Source organism: Mucor mucedo, assembly GCF_025094135.1.
Source record: "Mucor mucedo strain NRRL 3635 chromosome Unknown EV154scaffold_144, whole genome shotgun sequence".
Taxonomy (NCBI): domain Eukaryota; kingdom Fungi; phylum Mucoromycota; class Mucoromycetes; order Mucorales; family Mucoraceae; genus Mucor; species Mucor mucedo.
The window spans coordinates 1-24190 of record NW_026252428.1 but is presented as its reverse complement, the minus strand read 5'-3'; the positions used below and the strand labels follow the sequence as shown (position 1 = coordinate 24190).

At 36.8% G+C, this 24190-nt stretch overlaps 9 protein-coding genes across 9 annotated transcripts; 3 read left to right on the top strand and 6 right to left on the bottom strand.

Annotated features, from left to right (window-relative positions):
* Positions 1-734: 734 nt before the first annotated feature.
* Positions 735-4119, top strand: EV154DRAFT_63403 (SERCA-type calcium-translocating P-type ATPase). Its single transcript, XM_051607700.1, has 3 exons — positions 735-901; positions 967-3559; positions 3648-4119. The coding sequence occupies exons 1-3, from the start codon at positions 784-786 to the stop codon at positions 3919-3921; spliced, it is 2985 nt and encodes a 994-aa protein (XP_051452491.1). The 5' UTR covers positions 735-783; the 3' UTR covers positions 3922-4119.
* Positions 4120-5725: 1606 nt separating this feature from the next.
* Positions 5726-6776, bottom strand: EV154DRAFT_525664 (uncharacterized protein). The gene is made up of 2 exons (XM_051603310.1): positions 6564-6776; positions 5726-6471 (listed from the first exon to the last, which is right to left on the bottom strand). The coding sequence occupies exons 1-2, from the start codon at positions 6757-6759 to the stop codon at positions 6056-6058; spliced, it is 612 nt and encodes a 203-aa protein (XP_051452490.1). The 5' UTR covers positions 6760-6776; the 3' UTR covers positions 5726-6055.
* A 524-nt stretch (positions 6777-7300) lies between these two features.
* On the bottom strand, positions 7301-7952 carry EV154DRAFT_486398 (40S ribosomal protein S14; the record flags this gene model as incomplete). The annotated part of the gene is made up of 2 exons (XM_051598846.1): positions 7301-7750; positions 7950-7952. The coding sequence occupies 2 exons, from the start codon at positions 7950-7952 to the stop codon at positions 7301-7303; spliced, it is 453 nt and encodes a 150-aa protein (XP_051452489.1).
* Positions 7953-8446: 494 nt separating this feature from the next.
* EV154DRAFT_555639 (uncharacterized protein) lies at positions 8447-10078 on the bottom strand. Its single transcript, XM_051605290.1, has 6 exons — positions 9760-10078; positions 9588-9677; positions 9390-9500; positions 9275-9340; positions 8946-9010; positions 8447-8888 (listed from the first exon to the last, which is right to left on the bottom strand). The coding sequence occupies exons 1-6, from the start codon at positions 9801-9803 to the stop codon at positions 8650-8652; spliced, it is 615 nt and encodes a 204-aa protein (XP_051452488.1). The 5' UTR covers positions 9804-10078; the 3' UTR covers positions 8447-8649.
* A 559-nt stretch (positions 10079-10637) lies between these two features.
* Positions 10638-11594, top strand: EV154DRAFT_525654 (uncharacterized protein). The gene is made up of 2 exons (XM_051603309.1): positions 10638-10975; positions 11041-11594. Exons 1-2 carry the CDS (start codon positions 10714-10716, stop codon positions 11508-11510), a joined length of 732 nt encoding a protein of 243 aa, XP_051452487.1. The 5' UTR covers positions 10638-10713; the 3' UTR covers positions 11511-11594.
* EV154DRAFT_525650 (uncharacterized protein) lies at positions 11595-12771 on the bottom strand. Its single transcript, XM_051603308.1, has 3 exons — positions 12433-12771; positions 11739-12350; positions 11595-11671 (listed from the first exon to the last, which is right to left on the bottom strand). The coding sequence occupies exons 1-3, from the start codon at positions 12670-12672 to the stop codon at positions 11633-11635; spliced, it is 891 nt and encodes a 296-aa protein (XP_051452486.1). The 5' UTR covers positions 12673-12771; the 3' UTR covers positions 11595-11632.
* A 784-nt stretch (positions 12772-13555) lies between these two features.
* EV154DRAFT_525648 (uncharacterized protein) lies at positions 13556-15935 on the bottom strand. Its single transcript, XM_051603307.1, has 6 exons — positions 15806-15935; positions 15111-15757; positions 14900-15032; positions 14557-14843; positions 13920-14477; positions 13556-13838 (listed from the first exon to the last, which is right to left on the bottom strand). Exons 2-6 carry the CDS (start codon positions 15697-15699, stop codon positions 13684-13686), a joined length of 1722 nt encoding a protein of 573 aa, XP_051452485.1. The 5' UTR covers positions 15700-15757; positions 15806-15935; the 3' UTR covers positions 13556-13683.
* A 1372-nt stretch (positions 15936-17307) lies between these two features.
* EV154DRAFT_525647 (uncharacterized protein) lies at positions 17308-19364 on the bottom strand. Its single transcript, XM_051603306.1, has 12 exons — positions 19108-19364; positions 18980-19051; positions 18803-18920; positions 18687-18746; positions 18537-18582; positions 18383-18484; positions 18274-18316; positions 18145-18196; positions 17976-18055; positions 17809-17909; positions 17625-17709; positions 17308-17554 (listed from the first exon to the last, which is right to left on the bottom strand). Exons 1-12 carry the CDS (start codon positions 19217-19219, stop codon positions 17370-17372), a joined length of 1056 nt encoding a protein of 351 aa, XP_051452484.1. The 5' UTR covers positions 19220-19364; the 3' UTR covers positions 17308-17369.
* Positions 19353-22136, top strand: EV154DRAFT_472335 (dynein light intermediate chain-domain-containing protein). Its single transcript, XM_051597904.1, has 8 exons — positions 19353-19662; positions 19743-19955; positions 20024-20290; positions 20360-20613; positions 20699-20792; positions 20857-21188; positions 21258-21488; positions 21557-22136. The coding sequence occupies exons 1-8, from the start codon at positions 19476-19478 to the stop codon at positions 21896-21898; spliced, it is 1920 nt and encodes a 639-aa protein (XP_051452483.1). The 5' UTR covers positions 19353-19475; the 3' UTR covers positions 21899-22136.
* The last annotated feature ends 2054 nt before the right edge of the window (positions 22137-24190 follow it).

Below are 24190 nucleotides of genomic sequence, written 5' to 3'. Positions count from 1 at the left end.
AAAAAAAGGGGGGGGGCCTTAGCATAATAGCATTGCTTTTTTTTTCTTTTGCCTGTATAATACAAGCCAAAGTGTGTATTGTTGCTGCTGCTATAAATTGAGGGATTTATGAGAAACTCAGGACCACTTTTATCAGTTCGTGTTCTTGGGTTGCACTACTTTAAGCATTTTGAAATGAGAGAGTGCTTTCTACCTTTGTATGATTTGTAATCAAGCTAGTTACAATAGGGTTTCTATCTTTGTACAAAAAATAGCAATGTTACAGCACAAACCGACATGGGGAATGTGATATAATTAAGGAATTAGAAGTGTTGTACACATCTCTCGCGTCTGTGGGTTTATTCCTTGATTACTAATATGAAAGTTGTTTTTAGTGTTTGTTTTTTTATTCTATTTTTTTAATAATAATTACAAACTGCTGACTGTAATGTTTTTTTTTTACTGCATTGCCCATTATGCTTTGTAGGGTGTTTTCTTTCCCGTTTTAACAAAATCACTGGATGTGGGTTTTCCATGCGATAAGGAAGGAGGAAGGAGGAGGAGGATTTGGCACTCCCTCCTTCTTTGATGCTCCGAAATGGAATAAAAAAGAAAATTGATTGGGTTCACGGATAAAGTGAGCCAATGAAGTGAACAAGTGTGTACGTGGCTGCACCACCAAACAGCACTGAGTATTAAAATTCCAATTTAGTGTAATTTATACATATACACATAAATTCTTATTTTTTTTTAACATTTTCTCTTTTCTTTTTTAAACAAATAGAACTAAAATTCAATTTAGATATGGACAACTCGTTTGTCAAATCACCGGAAGAGGTGTGTAAATTCTTTCATGTGGATAGCACGAAAGGTTTAGACGCTACTCAAGTAAAGCAACAACAACAAAAATTTGGAAAGAATGGTAAGTGTTTTATTTACGTCTCTTCTTCTCTCTCTCCCGGATTATTAAATGGAATGGGTTATTAGAACTTCCTGAGGAAGAATCGACTCCTTTATATAAACTTATCTTGGAACAGTTCCAAGATCAACTTGTTCTGATCTTACTCGGTGCTGCTATTGTGTCTTTTGTGCTTGCCATTTTCGAAGATCAAGACACATCCACTGCATTTGTCGAACCCATTGTTATTTTAATCATCTTGATTGCCAACGCCACGGTGGGTGTCCTTCAAGAATCCAGTGCCGAAAAAGCCATTGATGCCTTAAAAGAATATTCTCCTGATGAAGCCAAGGTCATTCGTGATGGCACTTTACGTAAAGTGCGTTCCGAAGAACTTGTGCCCGGTGATATTATCGATTTAGTGGTCGGTGATAAGATTCCTGCTGATGCCCGTGTGCTCTCGATCTCGACCAGTGTATTCCGTGTAGATCAAGCTCTTTTAACCGGTGAATCCGTGAGTGTTGAAAAGCAAGTAGAGCCTATTCATGATGAAGGGGCTGTCAAGCAAGATCAATGCAACATGTTATTTTCTGGTACGACTTGTGTTATTGGTAAGGCAAGAGCGATTGTTGTGAAGACAGGTGTATCCACTGCTATTGGTGATATTCATACCTCCATTTCATCTCAAATTTCGGAAAAGACCCCTCTTAAGCGTAAGTTGGATGATTTTGGAGACTTATTGGCCAAGGTGATTACTGTCATTTGTATTTTGGTTTGGCTCGTGAACATCCGTAACTTTAATCATCCCTCTCACAAGGGTTGGTTAGGTGGTGCTGTTTATTACTTTAAAATCGCAGTGGCTTTAGCTGTCGCTGCTATCCCTGAAGGTTTGGCTGCTGTCATTACTGCCTGTCTTGCTCTTGGTACCAAAAAGATGGCCAAGCGTGGTGCTATTGTGCGTAGTTTACCCAGTGTTGAAACTTTAGGCTGTACTAGTGTCATTTGTTCCGATAAAACAGGTACCCTGACTACCAATCAGATGAGTGTGTCAAGAGTGGCTATGGTTGCAAATGCCTCGGGTGACTTGACTGAATTATTTATTGAGGGTACAAGTTATGAACCCACTGGTGATGTAAAGGCCGGTAATGGCCAGATCGTGACACCCGTATCGGATTCCGCTTTGCATGATATTGCCAAGGTCTGTTCTCTTTGTAACGATGCCCGTATTGTCTATGATGAAACTACCGATAGTTACGCCAGTATTGGTGAGCCTACTGAAGCAGCTCTTCAAGTGCTTGTTGAAAAGTTTGGTACGGTTGATACTGGATTTAATGCCACCTTGAATGCACTTTCCAAGGTAGAACGTTCTACCGCCTGTAATGACTATTATGGTAATCAATGCGAGCGTACTGCTACCCTTGAATTCACTCGTGATCGTAAATCTATGTCTGTTATTATCAACAATAACACCTTGTTGGTGAAGGGTGCCCCTGAATCTATCCTCGAACGTTGTTCTTTTGTTCGTTTATCTGAATCCTCTGCTCCTATTCCTATGACTGCTGAAATCCGTGAAAATTTAAATAACAAGATTCTTGAATATGGACAAGGTATGTCTCTTCGTTGTATTGGTTTAGCCAAGGTAGAACACATTCATGCGGAACAATTTAACCTTCGTGATCAAAGCAAGTTTGCCTTGTATGAACAAAACATGACCTTTGTGGGTGTGGTTGGTATGATGGATCCTCCTCGTCCCGAAGTGGCAGCCTCTATTGTCGAATGTAAAACCGCTGGTATTCGTGTTATTGTGATCACAGGTGATAACAAGAACACGGCCGAATCTATTTGTAGACAAATTGGTGTGTTTGATGTAGATGAAGATTTGACCGGAAAGAGTTATACTGGACGTGAATTTGATGCGCTTACGCCTGCACAAAAGATTGAGGCTGTAAAGCGTGCTAGTTTGTTTACTCGTACTGAACCTGCCCACAAGCAAGAATTGGTTGACCTGTTGAAATCGACGGGTGAGATTGTTGCCATGACAGGTGATGGTGTCAATGATGCTCCTGCCTTGAAGAAGGCAGATATTGGTATTGCCATGGGATCTGGTACCGATGTCGCTAAGCTTGCTGCTGATATGGTTTTGGCGGACGATAACTTTGCTACTATTGAAAAGGCTGTGGAAGAAGGTCGTAGTATTTATAACAATACCAAACAATTTATTCGTTATCTTATTTCGTCCAACATTGGTGAGGTTGTCTCTATTTTCTTGACTGTGCTTCTGGGTTTACCCGAAGCCTTGATTCCTGTTCAATTGCTCTGGGTCAATTTGGTTACAGATGGTCTTCCTGCTACTGCTCTTGGTTTCAATCCTCCTGATCATGATATTATGAGACGTCCCCCTCGTAGCTCCAAGGAGCCTCTTGTGGGTGGCTGGTTGTTCTTCAGATACATGATTGTTGGTATCTATGTTGGTATTGCTACTGTCTTTGGTTATGTTTGGTGGTTTATGTATTACACTGGTGGTCCTCAAATCTCTTACTATCAATTATCTCACTTCCATGATTGCTCCACCTTGTTCCCTGAAATCGGTTGTGAAATGTTTACCAATGCCATGTCCATGAAGGCTACTACCATGAGTTTATCCATTTTAGTAGTGATTGAAATGTTGAACGCTATGAACAGGTACAAAAAAAAAAAAAAAAAAAAAAAAAATTGTAATTGTAATCATTAACCTCCCCTCTCTCTCTCTTTTTTTTTTTTTATGAATAAGTTTGAGTGAAAATGAATCCTTATTGACCTTGCCTTTGTGGGCTAACCCTTATCTTGTTGTATCTATTGTTTTATCTATGGCATTACATTTCATGATTTTGTACGTTCCTTTCTTCACCAAGTTGTTTGTGATTATTCCTCTCAATCAAGAAGAATGGTATGCCGTGTTATGGATTTCTATTCCAGTTATTTTTATAGATGAAGTATTGAAGTTTATTACTCGTACTTGGATTGCACCTCCCACTATTATTACACAAAAGACCAAGCGTCAATAAATTAATCACCCCCTTTCACATTATTTGAAATAATTATCACTAGTTTTTTTTTTCTGGTTTTGTTTTGTTGTTGTTGCTTTCATTGTCTTGTATAATAGTTGTTAAAATATATATATCGGGTTTAATCTTGATTAGAGCCGTAACTTAAAAGTTAGATCAGGGTGCCTGGAAAGGTTACCGACTCATTCTCTCAACTAGATTTTGACACCCTTTTTTTTTTTTAAAAAAAAACAAATAGGCGGTCATTGCTTATTCGACATTATCAAATCTCTTTGTCTTTTCGCTGCCCTTTGTAAAAACTGACACCTTTATCGTCAGTAACAAAAAGCTATATAAAGGAAAGCTTTTTTGCAGAATGATAACATTACAAAACAATAGAACGTATTACAAATAGCAATGAGTTTTGGATATAGAGTATTTCAGGGTAACAAGTATACCGAAGCCAACTTGGACAAGGTCGAGAAATTCAAGCTTTCAAGTGGCCCGAGACCGAAAATTATCTTCAAAGTTTTGGAAACAGCCCACATGTCTGGGTTTCTGGAGAACAACCAACCCGTCTATAATCAAGCCTTGGTTAGGGTTTCTGTCGATAAACTGACTCAACTGTTAGTCAAACAGTACAGTGTTGCTGTCAATCTTGGGAAATTACCGGTGAATACCGTAGAAAAAAACTGGCACGAAGATTTGGTGAAACTTGAAATTCAATGTCTTTTTGAGGTCGTCGAGTTTTATAACAAAATATTGAAAGGCTTATCAAAGGAAGAAATAGTACGCCAGGAAGATGATTTAAACAAGATTCATAAAATGGCTGAATTAGCTCATCACAGAATTATGCGTCTAACTGTGTAGTTTTAAGGCTATATAGCTGTCAGTATCAATATAAAATAAAAATAATTTTTTTTTTTTGCGTTCTCCTGTACTTATAAAATCGACCTTAGGCGCTAACAGCGACCAACGCATTACTATAACGATTAATAATTGTAGCAAATGCCTCTTTTTACTAATAAATGTTGGTAGTTACATGAACGTCTATGTCGTATGAACTGCCTTTAATTTGAACCCATAATTCTGCGTTGGATACGGTGCTACTAGCTTTTCTTTTTTCTTTTTTTTTCTAATTTGATGTCACCAAAAACAAAGTGATAACGGTACTTTTCTGCCATGTGAATCACACTTATTAGTAGCATACTTTTATACACATTATAAGCATGCTAAATGATATTATAGACGGCCACAAAAAATGGGTTGCAATAACTATATTTTATAAACCGCATCCAAGTTTTATCTTGAAAGTCTACTTTCAAAGCTCTCAATGGTGCTATTTCTATGAATGGTAACGATGTCTGTACAAGTTGCTGTTAAGATTGACTATCAGCTATAGAAATTATTCTTGTATAAATTGTATGTGATAGACAAGAGCCGATTTTGTGGAGTAATCTGTGGTTGTCTATTGACGGTGTTCGGATGTGAATACTAAGATCACCACTATGCCCTAGCTGCAATGACTACAAAAATATTAATCAATAAATATAAAAGCAAGAGTACTCTTCTGTGATTTCTGATATCTCTTCTTTGATATCACTCAATCTATTGGATCCATCTACATCAGCAAAAAAAAAAAAAAAGATGGAAGATCTACAACCTCAAACCAATCTATTTAGCAATTTAGGTCTGTTATTAAAACTAAGATTGAGACGGCCAGTTCCCAAGATAGGGTCTGAAGCTTGATTTATAGTTCCCTGCGATCATTTGAAAAACTTGTACAACACTCAATGAATGAGAAGTACTTAAAAGAAGACCTTAGTTTATAGACAATAATACCCAATCTTTTATTTAAAAAACCGTCGCTTTTTTTTTTGCTTGAGATGACACGACTAACCTGATAGGACAAACACATGTATGTCAAAATTCCAACCAATCAGTACGATTGGGGATTACGCAAATTGAATCATAGATAACGTAATTTAGCCGAAAACAAAACATTGAAGAGAAACAAAGAGTACAGTGCAAATATGGAGTGGGAAAAAAAGGTTGGTATATCGATTCATTTGTTTTATTCCGAATTTTTGTTTATTTATAACAAATCATGCAGAAGAGACTGGGGATGGGCTCTCTGCAATAACTTTTTTTTTTTTTAGGAGTTCTCAGTAGCAGCAGTTTCTTTGTCCAAAAGTTTAGGATCCTTTTCAACTACAAGGGCACGAAGCCATTTAGCTTCCATTTCAAGCTCCTTCACTTTGGATTCCAGTTTCTCCACATTGTCGGCCATTTCTTTGGTTGTCTTTTCAAGAGCTTGTTCACGAAGTTTCTTCTTCATACGGAATCGAGCTGAAGCAGCAGTGTTTCTACGTCTTTTGTCATCGTCGATGCTAAGGTCTCCATCATCAATGACGTCAGATACGTTACGCTTCTTGTTATTGCTCAACATCATGTTATTGTTCTCCAAAAGTTGTAAAGCACTGGTGGGTCCAGGTGCTGGCGCAATTCTAGGCAAAATAGCAGATTGAGGGTAAAATTCATTATTGTTTTGATGAATCGTATTGGGTTGAACTATTTAAAAATAAAATGGAATGAGTGAATCATTGATATAAGAAAGTTTTTCGTATGGGGGAGAAAGAAAGAAAGAAAAAAAAAATGCTTACCAAGTTGTGCGAGTTTTGATAGAGTTTCAAAAAGATCTTCATCTTTTTTATCCTCGTCTCCAAGAGCAGAACCAGGCGTGGTGTCGAAACTAAACTGTGCATTAGCCCAAAGAGCTAAGTCGTCCTGAAATACTTCTTCATTAATGGGAGCAGGTGAATCTGCGTTGAGCAGATTAAGTGACGAAATGTATGACATCGGTTGAAGAATGGTCAGGGCAGTTCCATAATTTTTTTTTCAAAATTCGCTTTTTAAATGACTCGATAAGCCATGATCCTATTCAACCAATCCTAGTCGTTCAATTGATTTCAACCAATGAGCAAGTTCGCCTGTCTCATTTTCTGCTAAAAAAAAAGATCCTCCACTTCTGATGAGAGTACAAGATCTGATGCTTAGGTAAAAGAACTGATTTTCAAGTTGCACAAATCTCAGCAGGTTGCGGTACCGCTTTCTCGGTAAAAAAACTAGAGCTTGACGCTTTTTTTTTTCATGCAGTCTGACATTTGTCACTTGATGAATTAAGCGAGTTTAAATACAAAATTATTGAGGCCGTGTTCACACAATTGGAATTAACACAAAAAAATACAATACTTACAACACATACAAAACCCTTACACAGTAATAATTATAAAGAAAAAAAAGACGAAATAAATGTGGGGGATTACTGACAAAAAGTGAGCCAGGAAGGTTGATTTTATGTAAAAATGAAGAAACACAAGAAATGAACGACGCGATGCGCTTAAAGACGACGACCACGACGACCACCCTTTCTACGGGTAGAATCAGTAGGAATGGGAGTAACATCTTCGATACGACCAATTCTCATACCAGCACGGGCAAGAGCACGGAGAGCAGCTTGTCCACCGGGACCAGGGGTCTTGGTACCAGTACCACCGGTAGCTCTGAGCTTGATGTGGAGGGCGTTGATACCGAGATCCTTACACTTTTGGGAAACTTGTTGGGCGGCCAACATAGCAGCATAAGGAGAAGATTCATCACGATCAGCCTTAACTTGCATACCACCAGTAACACGAGAGATGGTTTCACGACCGGAAAGATCGGTAATGTGAACAAAAGTATCGTTGAAAGAGGCAAAGATGTGGGCAACACCGAAAACGAGTTCACCTTCACGAACTTGGGGGCCGAGAGTGACCTTTTCAACAACCTTAGGGGCAACCTTCTTGTTAGACTAGAAAGTTGTGACATGTTAGTTTTTTTTTTTTTTTTCTGGTAAATCTCTCGATTGTCAATGAAGAACATTCTGATCATATTGAAAGCATCGCATCCATCCGATTGTATAAATGATTCCATCCATCCGGTTGTAATCCATCTAAACATCGTATGCTATCTTTATGGTCGTCATGTCTCATTGTTGTGTGTCCACTCACCATGATTGATCGAAATGAAAGAGAGGGAACTTTGTATTTCGCTTGTTGGAACTTGATTCATATTCACATTTACAAAATTCAACGTCAAAATTACTCCGCCCAATTGACGGTGACTGAGTATATACACCCGGAATCTTCGGCTCAGATATCAACGCATTTTGAGAAACTGGAAAAACATTCTTTTAAACACTCTTGAATAAAAACTTCCCGAATGTATATTAAAAAAGAAACATGAAAGAAAAAAGAGGGATCTAGCTATTAAATTAGTTATCGAATACAACAAGATTAAACAAGAATATATATATAAAAAAAAAGAATTCATAATTCAAAGAATCTGTTCACTAAATACATTAGGTGTATTTCAAAAATTAGAAAATATTATACATTATGGCTTCCGTTACTTTTTAATATAAAAGTTGGAACCCGTAATTATAGCAAAAACAGCACTGGACATTTTAAAATTGACTTTCGAGTCCCATTTAATGGTTTATTTGCAGGAAGTGCACATCCAAACCAGCCGTTTTATTCTTTTGATTATGTGTAATTCTTCTTTACACTATTGTCTAGAAATAGAGTTTATTTATATATAAACCAGGGATAGCTTGTTTTATAAGCAGAGCGTACCTTCATTTGTACTCGTCGCCTTCCGTACAAAAATGCAATAAAAAAATAACGTCACCCAAATTCAGCTTGGTACCATTTAGGTCATCGCACTCATCATCACCACTATCATGTTCAGGATGGGTGTGTTGAACATAGCATGAGAAAGTAAAAAGTTCATTAATTCATGTGTCCGATAACATCCAATTACATTATTATCAATGTCTAAGCTTGCCATACCTGCCAAATATACTAGTGCTGGAATATCCTCTTGTCGTTCACCAACTATCGTGATCAACATTCTTAAGTAATCTGCTGGATAAATTGTAGCTAGCAAATCTATAGCCAGGTTTTTCCATTAATAAGGGATCAAAAAAGCACATGTATTTTTATTACCATATGTTGAGATAGCTGTTAAAACTGTCCATGTAGCCCATGGTGGCATTCTCAGCATGCTGATTCTTTTGTAAAATTAAGATGTAGGTTCATTTATTGAAAATCAATGAATTGTCTACATTAGCTGTATGAACATCAATCATATAGGTCTGTTGTAACCAAATTGGGCTGTGCCAAAAAAAAAAAAAAAAAAAAAAAAAAAGGCAATTACCCCAATGATAGAAAATGTCCAGTGGAACATGAGCAAAGTAATGTACTTCAGCGATATTCTATATGAATCCATCATTTCACTAAACAAAAGACCATGTCAGTAGAATTTAGATTCTTACATCCATATTTCAAAGGTTGTTCTACCAAGAACTGACAGGACATATAAACCTAATATAAAACCCAACCTGATATATGTTAAGTATCAATTGTAAAGAATATTAAATAGTCAATTACCTTGTAGAAATTATACTTGAAGCAAAGGACGAAAAAAAAAAGGCCACGATTGAGAACGCACAAACGGCCATAATCGCATTAATTACACTCCCACCGAAACGTACACTTATGCTATCGACCAGTAAAGTATGCACGAAGAGCAACAAGTGATGATAAAGGTCCCTGGATCAAGTGATCATGAAAAGGTTGCGATCTGACAAAGCAGCACTTCTTTGCTCAGGAAAAGTAAGGAAAAGGATGGGTAGCAATGTACCACCTGACCATCCCAACACATTAACAACTACCTTACTGTGAATAAGGAACACATAGTAGAGTAAATTAAGCAATTAATAAAGGACTATCTTATATTTGATTGAAAATATTGTCTTACAAATTTCGGATATAATAGATAATATCCTTTGTTGTCTTGCGCATAAGAGTGTAGCAAATTCTTTTAGCAACCACAGCGAGGAAGACAGGAGCGACCCTATATTCTTCATAAACGTTCCCACTAAAACCTGGCACACGGTAAAGAATGCGTTGTCACCAATATTTTGTACTTTTATCAGTTCTGGGTAGGAGAGATGTTGCTATCATCAGTGGAAATGTCCAGGTTTTCGTATTATCTTTAAATGTATTTTTTTAAATAAGGACCAGCCAATCAATCTGATCACACCCATTTACAGTGTAATCCTTGTTATTTACAGTCTGCATATTCCGTGAGTGCTCAATACCCAACAATTTTACCTGGGAGGTTTTTACCTTATAGCAAGACCAGCCGTAGCAAAAATTGCATTGTATTTTTTTCATTTTTTTAAAAAAAAAGTAATAATTTATGTTTCTTGAAAAACATAAATCACTATAAACTAACCTTTTTACAATATTGGTTGGTTACTTTCATTAAAAAAAAAAAAAAAGAGAGGTTAAGGCAAAAGAAAAAGGAGAAGAAAAAATGTGTGAACGAGATCCATTTGTAAGCTGCTAAACAACGGCTTAACTATGATAGATGAGGCTTTTCACTGACAGTTTAAATAACCTATGTGAGTTTAGGTGGTTCAAATTTTTATATTCTGATTGTGTATGGACAGCATATGAACTTTTTAGGCCCATCTTTTTTTTTTTTTAAAAAAAAAACCCCATTTTATCACCAAACATACAAAACCTATGGGCCGAAATATGCCTCTCTCAAGGTAATAACACATTCTGAATGTAAGCAGAAAAAAAAAAGAGAACACTTTTCTTATTTTTTTTTTTTTTGATTGGCGCAAAAGAAACTCGACTTTCTTATTTTAAACAAAGCAAAATCACCATACCAAATATTTTTGCCTTTTTTAATAAAAAAAAAATGAAGAAATTTCATGTTAGACAAGGTCCTTTTAATTTTGCAGGTCTCTTCTTTTCACTCGTTGGATTCATACTTGTGATATTATGTTTGCTTGGATGTCAAAGTCCAAATAGTCGGGCACTTTACTTTGCCAAAGTTACCAATGCTGGACCACCTGTGGATGGCAAACCCGTGGCAGTGTATTATGGTTGGCAAGGATATTGTATAGAAGAAGCCGAACTAACATGTTTCAGCGATCGAAGTGTCATGGTGGTTCCATTTGGTAAAAGGAATAAAAACCTTTACAACAAATATCGCCATTGCTTACTTTTTTTTTTTCGGTCGTAGATGTTTCAATTTCAACACAATTAAATGAAAGTTACCCTTATTTATTCACAGATCCCGTCACTCAAGATGAATCGTTAAATCCCGAATCGACACCTACACCGGCGCATGATCCCAAGATTTACCCAGCAGCCGTACTGTGTTTACTGACGTCGGCAACGTTACTTGTATTCTGTTTCATGCGAGTGTGTACGCCACAGCGGTATCAGGACGAATATTATACACGAGGATTTTTAGCTGCAGGGTCTGCGGTATTGGCCCTACTGCTACTGGTGTTATCGTCCATCATGTATCAGAATGCGATTGAGGAGTTGAACTTGGAATACCCACATTTAGTTGCTACACAGGGTCCTGCCATGACCATGGTGGGTGTATCTTTTGCGGCTTATTCGTTAGCGAGCTATGTCTTGTTACGAGGTTGTATGAGCATGGAATCTGGTGGTTCAGGCACCGAAGGTTACAGTCCGATTTAAATGCGTTTGTAAACAATAAAATGTGTGTGATATAGAAAAACATGAAAAGCACACTGCATCGCAATGTATAAACATCCCAATTTTTCAGCTTTTTTTTATTATTATTATTTTCATGTGTGTGTTTATTGCTGTTTATGAATCAATGATTTTAATAGTTCGTTCTATACAAATTGGGTTTAGTGTTAAAAAAAAAAAAACCTGATTCTCAAGTGTATTAAAAAAGTTTACCTCAATTTCCAGGTCCTGTACACGTGCACTATCTATTGACATTTGTTTTATTTCTTGTTTTAAAGAGCTGTTCTCTTGTGATAGTGATCTCACCTGTTGTTGTAAAGGTAATAATAAATGGTCGGGCGAAGGAAGTGTGATCCTGTTTAAAAGTGGGGAAGGAGGGGAAGATAAGCTGTGAGGGTAAGGCCAGGATCGATAGGAGGTGGGAGAAAAATTGGGTGATGGGACGGGTGACCTTTCATAATTCGTGTTATTGGGTGAGCGTAGTGGGGGTAAAGACACGCTTATGTCTTCATTTGTTGTAGGTGAGCTGATGTAAGGTTTAGAGGCAGGATTAGGGATATTTAGTTGGGGGATCATTGGACGTGGCGTATTGTCTACGCCAGTGACAGTGGTGGCAGTGGTGGCAACGGGAACGGCCGTAGCGACTGGTTTTTTTTTGCCGGTTGGGGCGTGACCCACTTCAGCTCGCTGGTGACGACTAAGAGCATCTAATCTGGCAAATGAACGACCACAGTTCTTACAGATATGCGGTCTTTCTCCTGTATGCAATTTCTGATGGCGTTTAAGATCATGCTGGCGTCTAAAGTAGTGGTTACATGTATCACACTATTAATGCAATAACTTTTTTAGTGAAGAAAACATGGGAAAAAGAAAGAGAGAGTCTGTGAGAGACTGATAGATATCTTACTTTGAATGGTCTTTCAGCTGAATGTGTTGCTAAATGAGATTTTAAATTATGTGCTCGGCAAAACGATTGATCACATTGCTTACAAATATACGGGCGAGGTGCTGTTGTTGTTGTGAGTGATGAAATATCATGGTTGGGTGTGGCGGGACTCACTGGACTTGGAAGATGTTGTTTATCGTTTAATAATGAGGATATAGATGATGTATGTCTGATTTTTGAATCCCATTCTTGTTGGGTCATAATAACGTTTAGAGGAATATAAAAAAAAAGGGAAAAAAGGAAAAAAAGGGGGAGGGATGAGAGAAGAAAGGTATTTTTATTTTTTATTTTTAGTCGCGCCTAACTTTTTTTTTCTGTACTCCCATTGCCCCGTTTATTCCTTACTCTTTTAAAGCCCCAAAAAAGTATTTTGTGTGGCGCAATTTAAAAGCCACATTTGAAAGGAGAAACGCCAAAGTCAAAAAGAGATAATGAGTGACAAATGTTACTATTTACTTTGACTGTTCTCTGTATTGTTTTCATGGCAACGACAAGCCATATAAACGACGTTAATTTTTTTTTAAAAAAAAATATATAAAAAAAAAGCTGATATGACGATTTGAAAAAAGGAAAATGACGCTCTATTTATCATCATCTCCTCCGAGAGATAATTACAATAGTAGAGGCGTATGATACAACCTCTTAGTTGTATGCAAAACGCATGTGATGGCCAGGTCCGAATAACGAATGTACGAAATGAACGCATAATGTACAAGAGCTGTCAGACAGACTGTTTGTGAAAAAAAAAGTTTTATATCATGCACAATCTGAGCAAAATGTTTGACTGGTAGATTGTCAATATCAGGGTTCCATTTAATTATTGAAAACACTTGTTTTCTCTTCAGCTCCTAATAAGTGTTTAAAAATAGAAGCGTCTATTAAATTCTGTAATACACGAAATGTATTTTATGAATTGGATTCGCTATGATGGGCACAACAGAAATCCCCGCCCAAAGAAAAGAAAAAGGGGGAGGGGAGGGGAGGGGCGTATCTATGTACACTCGTAAACGCAAAAAGAGGGTAAAAGGGGCGCCTTTCAAGCCAATGACGTGGCGTTAATTAAAAGCCACAAAGAGAGGAGGTCTAAAGTAAAATGAAAGCGGTTGTTTTTATTATGAATGCAAAAAAAGCAAGAAAAAAAGGAATGATTTATATAGAAAGAGATAGAGTAATAGATGTCAATTTTTTTTATGGGGGGTGTGAGGTAGTGAATTAAGGGGAATCTTTCTCACTATGATTCTTCATACGCTTGCGTTGAATAGTAGGAATAGTTGATTTTTCTTGCTGTCTTTTGCGTCCTTTTGAAAGAGATTTTTCTTCGATTTCGCTTGATAAGGGATGACGTCCTGATACCATCACAAGACCAGCTGTACGAAGTGAGGATGAAGACCCTGCAAAAGTAAGTACTTTAGTCAAGATGTCATGTATATATAGTTATTAAATTTTACCTAATGGAGACTTTCGGTTGGAGGAAGCATCGTTGGATTCAGACCAAGCGGGAGGAGATGAGTTCAATGGATAGGGTGAGCCAGCATACTTTAAAGTGGCGGAGGATTCGGGTGGGGGACTACTTGGGAAATCAATACTGCGCTTTTCTTCTTCCTTGTCACCCGCTGCTGCATTAGAAGCGGTATTTGATGCAGATGCAGAAGAGGCAGTAGGCTTGGCAGATGCACGATTGGGAGGAGCAGCAGCACTCGAATGTAAATATGGGCTCGTATGGCTTTCATATGGAGAAGAGAAATGATGATCGGAGCTATGAGTTTCCGAAGGGTAGATATTGTATGATTGCTGTTGATGATGATGTTGATTTGATGAAGTAGGAGTAGAATTGGTATTGCCATATCGACTGTTATTATTATGATGATGCTGATTACGGTATTCGTAAGGGTTATTTAATAAATACATGTCACTTTCTTCATTGGAAAGAATAGGTGCAATGCTACCAGGAACAGGACTGCAACTTCCACTGTTTTGCAAGTTATTTTGTTGAGATCTTATAATCACTATTTAAAACAAGATGTATAAGTTTCTTATGACTTGTAAACAAACAAACAAAAAAAAAAAAAAAAAAAAAAGACTTACTTTGATCCTGCTGTTGTTGGTTTGTAATACTAGGAAGTGATTGATATGGTTGCTTTTCCCATGATTGCATATTAAACGAACCAAAGTTATCATTTTTGTTATAATAAGCACCTCTGGTTGCATTATTATTAGCGGTAGATGATGGCAACATTATAGGTAAACCATTACTAGATGCAGGAGGAGGAGGCACAGATAAGAAAACCGATGGATCTTCAACAAATAAAGGATATAATATATCCTCAATTTTAAATTTGGAGGCTAAATCTTTGGCTCGGGAAAACGTAATCCTATATTTATAAATTAATAAAAATTTACACACACAGACACATTTAGTATACTTTACCAAACACCTTTAAGATGCATAGCACCGACTTTGACAACAACGCGGCCTTTTTCATTCTTGAGAATACCATCACGTTTACCTCGAGACATGCCAACGACGTTAAGCAATTTTGTGCCGTTAATCATATCATTGTCTATAAAATAAGAAGGATTTTTTAGGGGTGGGCTCACTATTTGTGTATTTATTTGTGTAAATAGAGGTCAACACATACCTTGTCGACGAGCAACACAAACACTCTTTGCATCGACTTGATAACAAAGCGTTCCCTCGTCTTCCCAGACGGTAGTGGTTAATTTAGGTCTAGGTATAGGAGTAGACATATGAGGCAATGTGTTATTGTTATTATTAGAACCGTAGCTATAGCTATTGTTACGAGATGGTGGAGGGAGTGGTGGAGGACTGGAGTTCCAAGAAAGATTGGGAGAGGAAGAAGCCCAATTTGTACTTGTGCTGTTGTTGTTATTAGAATTATTATTATGGTAAGTATCATTTGTATGGTTATTATTAGAAGTCGTGTCATGGTGATGGTGGTGGTGATGATGATGACTATTATTATTCATCTCACCATGTGATGCGTAGTTGTTGTTGGAGGAGGACGTCGTATTATTCAGACCAGCCGAATGGTGATAGGGTGTGGAATTGGAAGTTGGAGATGATCTAGCGTCAGAAAATGCACTTGATCGATATTGTTGTTGCGGGTTTCCGTAATTAGAATATGAATTTTGTTCAGGATGACTGGGTGGCAAAACGTAAGGTAATTGTTGCGGGGTGTATAAATTGCTTTGGTAGATGCCTTCCATTGTGTAAGTGCTATGCTTGTGTGAGTATATGTATGTGTGTGAAAGAAAGTGTGTAGAACTATAAAATAGTTAGTATGGATTTCGGTAGAAGAGTCAGGAAACTTACGCTTTCTCTTTTATTGAACAAAAAGAAGTAAAGAGGAAAAAAAAGAGAAAGCAAAAGAAAATAAAAGCTTTTTAATACCAGGGACACGATGAGAGGAGTTTTAGATCTGTGTTGTGGGTGGGTGGTGGGTGAATTGGGGGGAGGGGGGCTACCCCATCGTGAGTTGCGTATGTTTTATTAATGGGTGGCGGAATGTGTGCTTCAATGATTGATTGTCTGTCTATTTACTGTTTATGCTGCAAAGCAGTTGACTTTTACCTGCATATTATTTGTGTATATATTGAACCAACCAAACACTTTATCGGAGGGCGAACTCAAACGGGTTTTTTTTTCTTTCTTTCGTTCCTTAAAGTGAAAATTCAATAAGCCTACACCTAATTTGTCTTTATACAGATAAACTGAAATCCCCTCGTTTTACGCCCCTCCCCCTCCGAATGGTATATCCCCTTTTTCCACACGCTCCGTTCAACCCCTTATTGTTTCCTTGTATAGAAAAAAACTTCTTTATACATTTCCATACGAGATGCCGTGATGATTAAAATACAACCAACACCCTCACATGCAAATTCAATATTATTTTGGTTTCTTGCTTACTTTTTTGACATGTTTATGAAATAATGATACATCTAAACTTTTTTTGCATGAGTGCGTCTTGAGTCTTGATCTTGTGAACAAAATATAAAACAATTGAGTTTAAATCATTTGGACACTTTATTTTTCCATCAAGCCCTACAAAGAATTTTCAAGATTGCAAGTGTGTGTATATATAAAAATATATATATATATAAACATAAAAAAGAGAATGCAATGCGAGGTCATGCACTACAAACATACATCTTTCTTTTTTTGTAGTCTTTACTTTTTACTTTTTGGTATACTTCTTAGACATTTACCTTTTTTTATTAATTAGAGAAATATGAGGTTATTTTAGAAACGCTAAATGAAATAATGAATCCGGATAAATATGTATTTAGTGATACGAATATAAACAATCGACGATAGGATCATCACGTAAAAAAAGAAAACATGGAACTGCATAATGATGCATACAAAAAAAAAAAAAAAAAAAAAAAAAAAAAACTAGCCTATATAATACATAATGATACTCTTTGTCTTATTTGGATCATTTGTTCCCGAAGCAACCCCGCATCACCTCTCAAAATAATAAAAGAACGACAACAGCCTTTTCATGAGCACATGACCCATGATGGGCTTGATTTTTTTGGGGGAGGAAAAAGTGGGTTATTCTTCTTATACAGAGGGACTCAGAAAAAAATAATAATAATAAACATGATGATTTGGAATAGATAGAATGCTTCCAATTTCAACTCTATAAATAATGAATTTCAGAAACATGTATAAGAGAGTAAATTAAGTATACAAAAAGGATTTAGTTTAGATCATCCTATTCCGAACAAAAAGACCCTTCTCTAATACGCTTTTTGCCAAGCCCAACAATTATAGAAAATCTCCTCTTCTTATTTGTTTTGATAAACAGTAGCATGCGTACATATCATATTGACACATCATTTCACATCTGAAAAAGGTGATATTTTTTATTTTATTATTCAACACTCAGCATATCAATATCATCAAGTTCTGCCAACTCCTCCTTTGTCAATTCTCTGTTCTCATCGTCTTCTTCATCGCTCTCTTCAACAACGGGTTCAATGTCACCCATTTTAATATAAATGAATTTCATGATATCATCCAGCATGGTATTCAAGGTGAAATCAGCAATTTCAAGCTCTACCAATGGCAACTAGACTTAGTTTTCTATTTGGGGACTTTCTGCTTCTATTTTTTTTTATATGTATACCTGATGAGATGCTGGTACAACCAAAGCGAAGATCTTGAACAGTTTCTCCTTTTTTAGCATTTGATACAACCCAATTTACACAATTCTATTCACAGAGAGAGAAAGAGGGGGGGGAAAAGCTTCCCCTTCCCCTCCATTCAGTCAAACCAAAATGCAAGTACGTAAAATTAAAATGTCTACTTACATCAAACATAAATGCGCGTCTGCCATCACCTTCGATTAAATCGCGTGCATGTACACTGTTCGTCATGGCAACGGCCTTTACGCGATCCTTGATAAAATCAACTGCCAGATTGAAAAGAATTAAAATTAGTCTAGTAAGGTTACACACGCATCATTCTGAAATCTTACATTCGTTGTTTAATGCAAGCGTGAAACTATGACCACCCCATCCCATGGCCAAAACAGCCACCTTTTCAGCCTTTACATTTCTAAAAAGCCATGGGGGTGGTTTATATGTAAGTTAAAAAATCGAATGGCATTTTTTTTTTTTTTTTTTTTTTTTTTTTTTAGGGAGTACCTTATGAAATTGTGAAAGACGTATTGACAATGATTTTCCGGGTTATCATTTTCTGTAGTTATCATAATAGAAACGCATTGCATTAGAAAAAAATATGGATTATATGCAAGTAAAATACTAATCATTTACCAGGAACAACTGTCATCTCGCTACAATGCACTTTAGGGGAGTCCTTTTTTATATAGAAAAAATAGCGTTAATGATGTGATTCTATATTATTCTTTATATGGTTTATTACCCATGCTCTGTTATCATACCAGTAATTGCCGTTTGAATTAAGGATGATGACTTCATATCCCTTTTCACGAACTAAGTCCGTAATATGCATCATGGAACCAGTCTAAGGTAATGTTAGCAAGAAAATTTAAAGTTATGGGAATATGCCAATTTACCACAATGCTTTCGTCACACATGACTCTTCTACTCCATTGACCGATTCTAATAATAAAAAAAAAGCATGAATTTTTTTGGGGGGAGAGGAGAATGAGATCGGAACACGCGCGCGCACGTACGCACGCCTTTCACACACATCATCTTACTACCTTGTATGGTTACCAGGAATAAAAACAATCACTTTACCCGTTGTCGTCATTGCATTAGGGCTAGATATATTACCGGTTATTATTCTTTCTCCTTTTAATAGATCATATGAACTTACGTCATGTAGATATAAGAGTGGACGTCTTTGGTGGGGTCAGCGCCAATAGGCACGATAACCTTTTGAAAGTTATAGGGAGCTGCTTGTAATTTCTCTTCGACAACATCACCAACCAGATCTACACATAGTTAGTTACTCGTGTTCTTTTTGTTTTTGTTTTTTCTCGCTAGTCTATACCAATGAACTTTTTGTAACGCTCTTCGTTATAAGGTCTGTCTTTAGGTAAGTAATCAAATTCATAGGGCTCATCTAAGATGATGGTCAATGATCAATTGATTTGACATTTCAACAGTTTTTTTTTTTACCCCTGTGTATGCTTCTAATTTCACCATTGTCCTTGACAACATAACCAAAGTCTCTAATGTTATCGGGAATAACAGGTTTCTCCTCTTTAACGATCTTTCTTCTACGATACATTTTATAAAAACTATAAAGAATACATTTTCCACGTCAAAAAAAAAAAAGTAGATAGGGTACACAAAAAGGTGTACGTAGACACATGCAGAAATAAACATGTCTTTTTTATTTTTATTTTTTATATCCCTTTCTTCTTTTTTCTCACTCTAATAAACAAAAACCAAGAGTTTATCTGTATATACCCTTTCTCTTTTGTTTACCCCTACTTCTTCAAATAAAATCCTGAAAAAAAATAAGAGAGATACGGCTAAAAGAAATGAATGGCTTATTATCTTCAGTAACACCTTCCGCAAGTGTTTCAACCAATTCCATCTTGACAACCGGTGGTCAAGCGCAACCATCACAAAATTTTTACATGCCCGAGAAAGATGAGATTTGGTCTGGTATATTGAAGGGTGTAGCTTCTTCAAAAATGGTACCCACCAAGAATGTTTTAATATTAGGTAGGTAAATAGCCATAAGAGAGAGCGAGAGCGAGAGAGGGGTGCCAAAAAAAAAACAGCGTTTTAAATTGCTTTAAAAGGTGAGCCTGGTGTAGGTAAATCAACTTTGGTCCATTATTTAAAAAACGATCCTGGACCACAACAAACACCTAAGTTTGACGCTGAAGATGCCACACCGTTCAATGTCAGTGCCAGTAACAATTATACCCATTCCACACAACAATTCAATGAAGAAAAAAATGACTTGGCTTTAGGTTACACCTTTGTCGACGTCAAAGATGAAGAGAATGAAGGTAAGTGTGCGACCATGGGAAAAGTTGCACACACACACACTGACGCCTATTTTTTTTTCCTTTTGCAGCTATTGCTAGACTGGGATTATACAAACTTGGTTTGTCTTCACCCGAGTTTTTACCTTTATTAAAGTTTGCCATCCGATCCGAATCCATATCCAACTCTTGTGTTTTAATTTTGATTGATTGGACGCGTCCCTGGAAATTTCTGGAAACGTTAGAACGTTGGATTCATGTGTTGCACCATTTAATCAACGAGATTTGTAAAGAAGGAATGGCAGCAGAAACCACCTGGACAAAAGGAAAAGCTGTGGTGGATGAACTCAGAGAAAAGTGTAAGTCTATCTTCATTTATACATATATGATGATGATTTTAACCAATTTTTTCATTTTATTTTTTATAGTGGAGCTTTATTTACAAACTTATACTGAACCAGCCAACAACAAAGGTTTACCGCTAACCGCTTCCACTTCTTCCAGCTCTATACCACCCAACACTACCCCCGCAGCAAGCACCACTACCACAAATTCTTTTGTTTCAACTCCTACTACTGTAAATACCTCTTCCTCTTTGGCTGCCGACCAAGTCGTCTTACCTCTCTCTCGAGGCTGCTTGACCAACAATCTTGGAATACCTATTACTATAGTCTGTTGCAAGGTAAAAATATGCAAAACATCCAAGCATGACATGTAACCCTTTATTTTTTCTAACGCTCATTTTTTTTTTATATATGATTATGCAGAGTGATGCATTAAATACCCTAGAACAAACGCATGACTTCAAAGATGATCAATTTGATTTTATTCAACAAACGCTTCGATGCATTTGTATGAAGTGTAACGTATTCCAAAAAAAAAAAAAAAAAAAAAAAAAAAGGCCGGCTAACATTTTTTGTAATAGATGGCGCAGCATTATTTTATACCTCAACTCTTCACCCCCATACATACCATCATCTTCGTGAATATATCTTACATCGTGTGTTAACCACACCTACCAAATCATACCCGTTTCATATCAAAGCTCAGGTCATTGAACGTGATACTGTCTTTGTCCCCTCTGGCTGGGATTCATGGGGAAAAATTAAGGTTCTGCGAGAAGGATTTGACTGTGAAAGTGTCAGCGATGGTTGGGATGCCGATATGGATGCCTTAGGGGATAGACAGTCCCCAGGTACTTCAGGCGCAAGAGGAGCCTATGAAGAGTCTATACCCAATGGCGACTCTGAAGTTCAGGTAAATAATAATAAATTGTGTGTGTGTGTATATAGGGTGACTTACCAATATATATATACATACATATAGCCTCAGCATATTCCTGTCACCACCATTTGTGAAGACGAGCAATCATTCTTTGAACGCCATTTTGAAACACTTCAAAAGGCGCATGAAACCTCAGGACGTCCAAGCACGGGAACTGAGCAACCTGCCAAACCGGGTACGACAGATCCTAGTCGACTGTCTTCCAATGCTCTTGATATGATGCGTATCAGCATAGCCAAAAATAACGAACGACAAGTTGGACGCAGTAAAAGAGTAAGTTGTGTGTGTGTGTGTGTGTGTGCGAGTGAGGGTGTTTATTGATGCTAATGTATAAAAAATAGGTCCCTTCACCTGATAAAAATCGTAGTGTGAATTCGACATCCAGTAATGTTCCTACAAATGCAGGCTCTACGACGCCATCGTTTCCCCCAGGATTTATCAACAATATGCCTCCTGGACAAACAGGGCCCTCCAATGAGATCATCGCTGATTTCTTTAATAAACTTTTGTACAAGAATTCTTCAGGCAATGCTTCTCCTACAGGTAGTGCTTCCCCTGGGGCGTCATTTATGAATGGTCTTGGTCGTCAACCCAATGGACGTAGTGAGGATCCTACCCCTTCTTATCGAAGACCGGCTGTTCCTAGGAAAGAGGTAGCTAGAGAGACAGATCGGATAAAATAAATATATATCCTAAAAAAAAGAAAAAAAAAATTAAATTATATCAAAATAAAAAGTGTGACAATGCAATGAGGATATATATAAAGACTGCCAAGTGCAATGCATGATGACAGCTGGGGAAATCGGGAATAAATCCAAAAAAAGAGTGTGCAAGGATAATATACATGCAAGCTATTATGTAAATAAATAGATAAATAGTGACTCTTCTGAATTACATCAAGTTTGTTTATGTGTGCGTGCGTAAAAATTCTTGGTTACCTAATTTGTGAGGCGAATTTTGAAACCCCGCGCATAACATGTAGTTGTAGCAACGGGCACTTCATAGTTTTTCAGCTTCTTGCTGCAACGAATTGTTATGGCGGACAGCGTCAAATCGTTTGATCTCTGTTTAATGCAATAACAAAGCCTCTTTGCTTTTCACTTTTTCTTTACACAATTTATACGCTCAATTATCAAGCGATCCTTTGTTGATTCTTAAAAAACATTTTTTTTCTCAATTTTTTGTTTTTATCAACTACAAGAAAGGGGATAAATATATAACCACTATCAAAGATTTAACTGAAGATAACGAGGATTGACCCCGTTGTTGTTCAGTCTGCTCTTGAATTTTCATCGCACTTTTGTTCGAGTTATATTACTCAAAGCGGCCCAGTGATTGCCACTGTCGAGCTTTTCATGGTATGTACGTTTTTGTCAACTTGTTGCTGGGCAAATTCGAAATCGGATAAAAGATTCCACAAATATCGGTTTTGTGTAAGTTCGTCGACATATGTTATGAGATCACCCAAAATATTTCTAACTGTTTCGATACGCCCGCCAATAGGGTGGTCTTGCTGTGAAGGGCTGCTTTGACTTTTAACATTCTGATTTTGATTGGGCACATTCATTTCTTAGTACCGTGATTACTGCCTTCGGTGTCATGAATATGGTCCCCAAGTATTTTATTTTCATTTTTTACGCAAATAAATTATGCTCTTCCAAGGAGGGATTTGCCTGGAACTGACTTGATGAGAAAACTGTTGTTATCTCATCAAAATGTTACTAACACCGCTGTTTCAACAGTTATTGATCTGCTCATAAATATACGTATTTTCATGTCGTTAATTATATTCATTTATGTAGAAGAGCGGTAAAAATATCAATACGTTGTCGCTCCAGATGAATAGGTGGACTCCACTCGTTCAGATGTCGTATACCGGTCTGTCAACTGTTCAAATGACCTTCCCTGAATCATCGTCGAGATTCAAAATAAGCCCGGCATAGGCTTAATTGATTACTCTCGAAAACATAAAACGTCCACACTATTTATTGTTGTGGAAATTGTTATAAAATCTACTACGCGAGATGTACTTGAAATAGAAATACATGGTTCTCCCATTTCTTTCGCAGAGCGCTATCAAGTATTGGCTTGGAAAGGTCATGCATATTTTTCGATCCAGAGGCTGTTACGCATTATCTCACTGAAACGCCCTTAAATTCTTTACTTGCATTTGTGCACTGCCTTTTAGAATAAGAGGCATTACTCGTGAACTTGGCACAGTGTAACGATCCAACTGTAGTTTCTCGGTATAACTAAATTAAAAATATAATTGGTGATCAGGTGGATTTGTTTGGTACAGCAAGTTTTTTTTTTTTTTTTTTTTTTTTTTTTTTTTTTTTTTTTTTTTTTTTTTTTTTTTTTTTTTTTTTTTTACCAAGTTTGATTACGTGTGTTGATAAAGTTGCGCAAAAGCGACATCTGGAGGACCCCCCATCTGATTTCAAATTTGCGGAACAATAGGCTGACGTTAACGGATACCTTCCATATAAAGCCCGATTATAGCTTTGGAGAAAACTCGACCGCTTTGAGAAGTACAGTTCGTACAAAGGCGAGCATAGCGCATATCATGGTGCGATGTAGAAACAGAATCAGACTGAATTATATGAATAAGCTAACCAATAACAGGGTCCATCCTTGTTAACTTAAGTCAAATCTTTGATATTAGCTATTATACATATAAATCCCCTTTTCTGTAATTAATAAAAACAAAAAACTGAAGAAAAAATAATTGCGCAAAGAAAACGTAAAAAGCAAAAAGGCGTTGTCGTTGCATTAAAAAGAAACCACATAAACAATTTGACGCCATTTACTATAACAACTCGTTATAGTTTTATAAAACTATGTACTAGGCAATCAAAAATGTCCGCTGCTACAACAAAATAATAACGTAATCGATATTTGGTGGTGTAATCATTGTAATCCTAATGATTTCATTTTTTACATCAGACTCTTACATATCAGTATCTTTTAGCTCT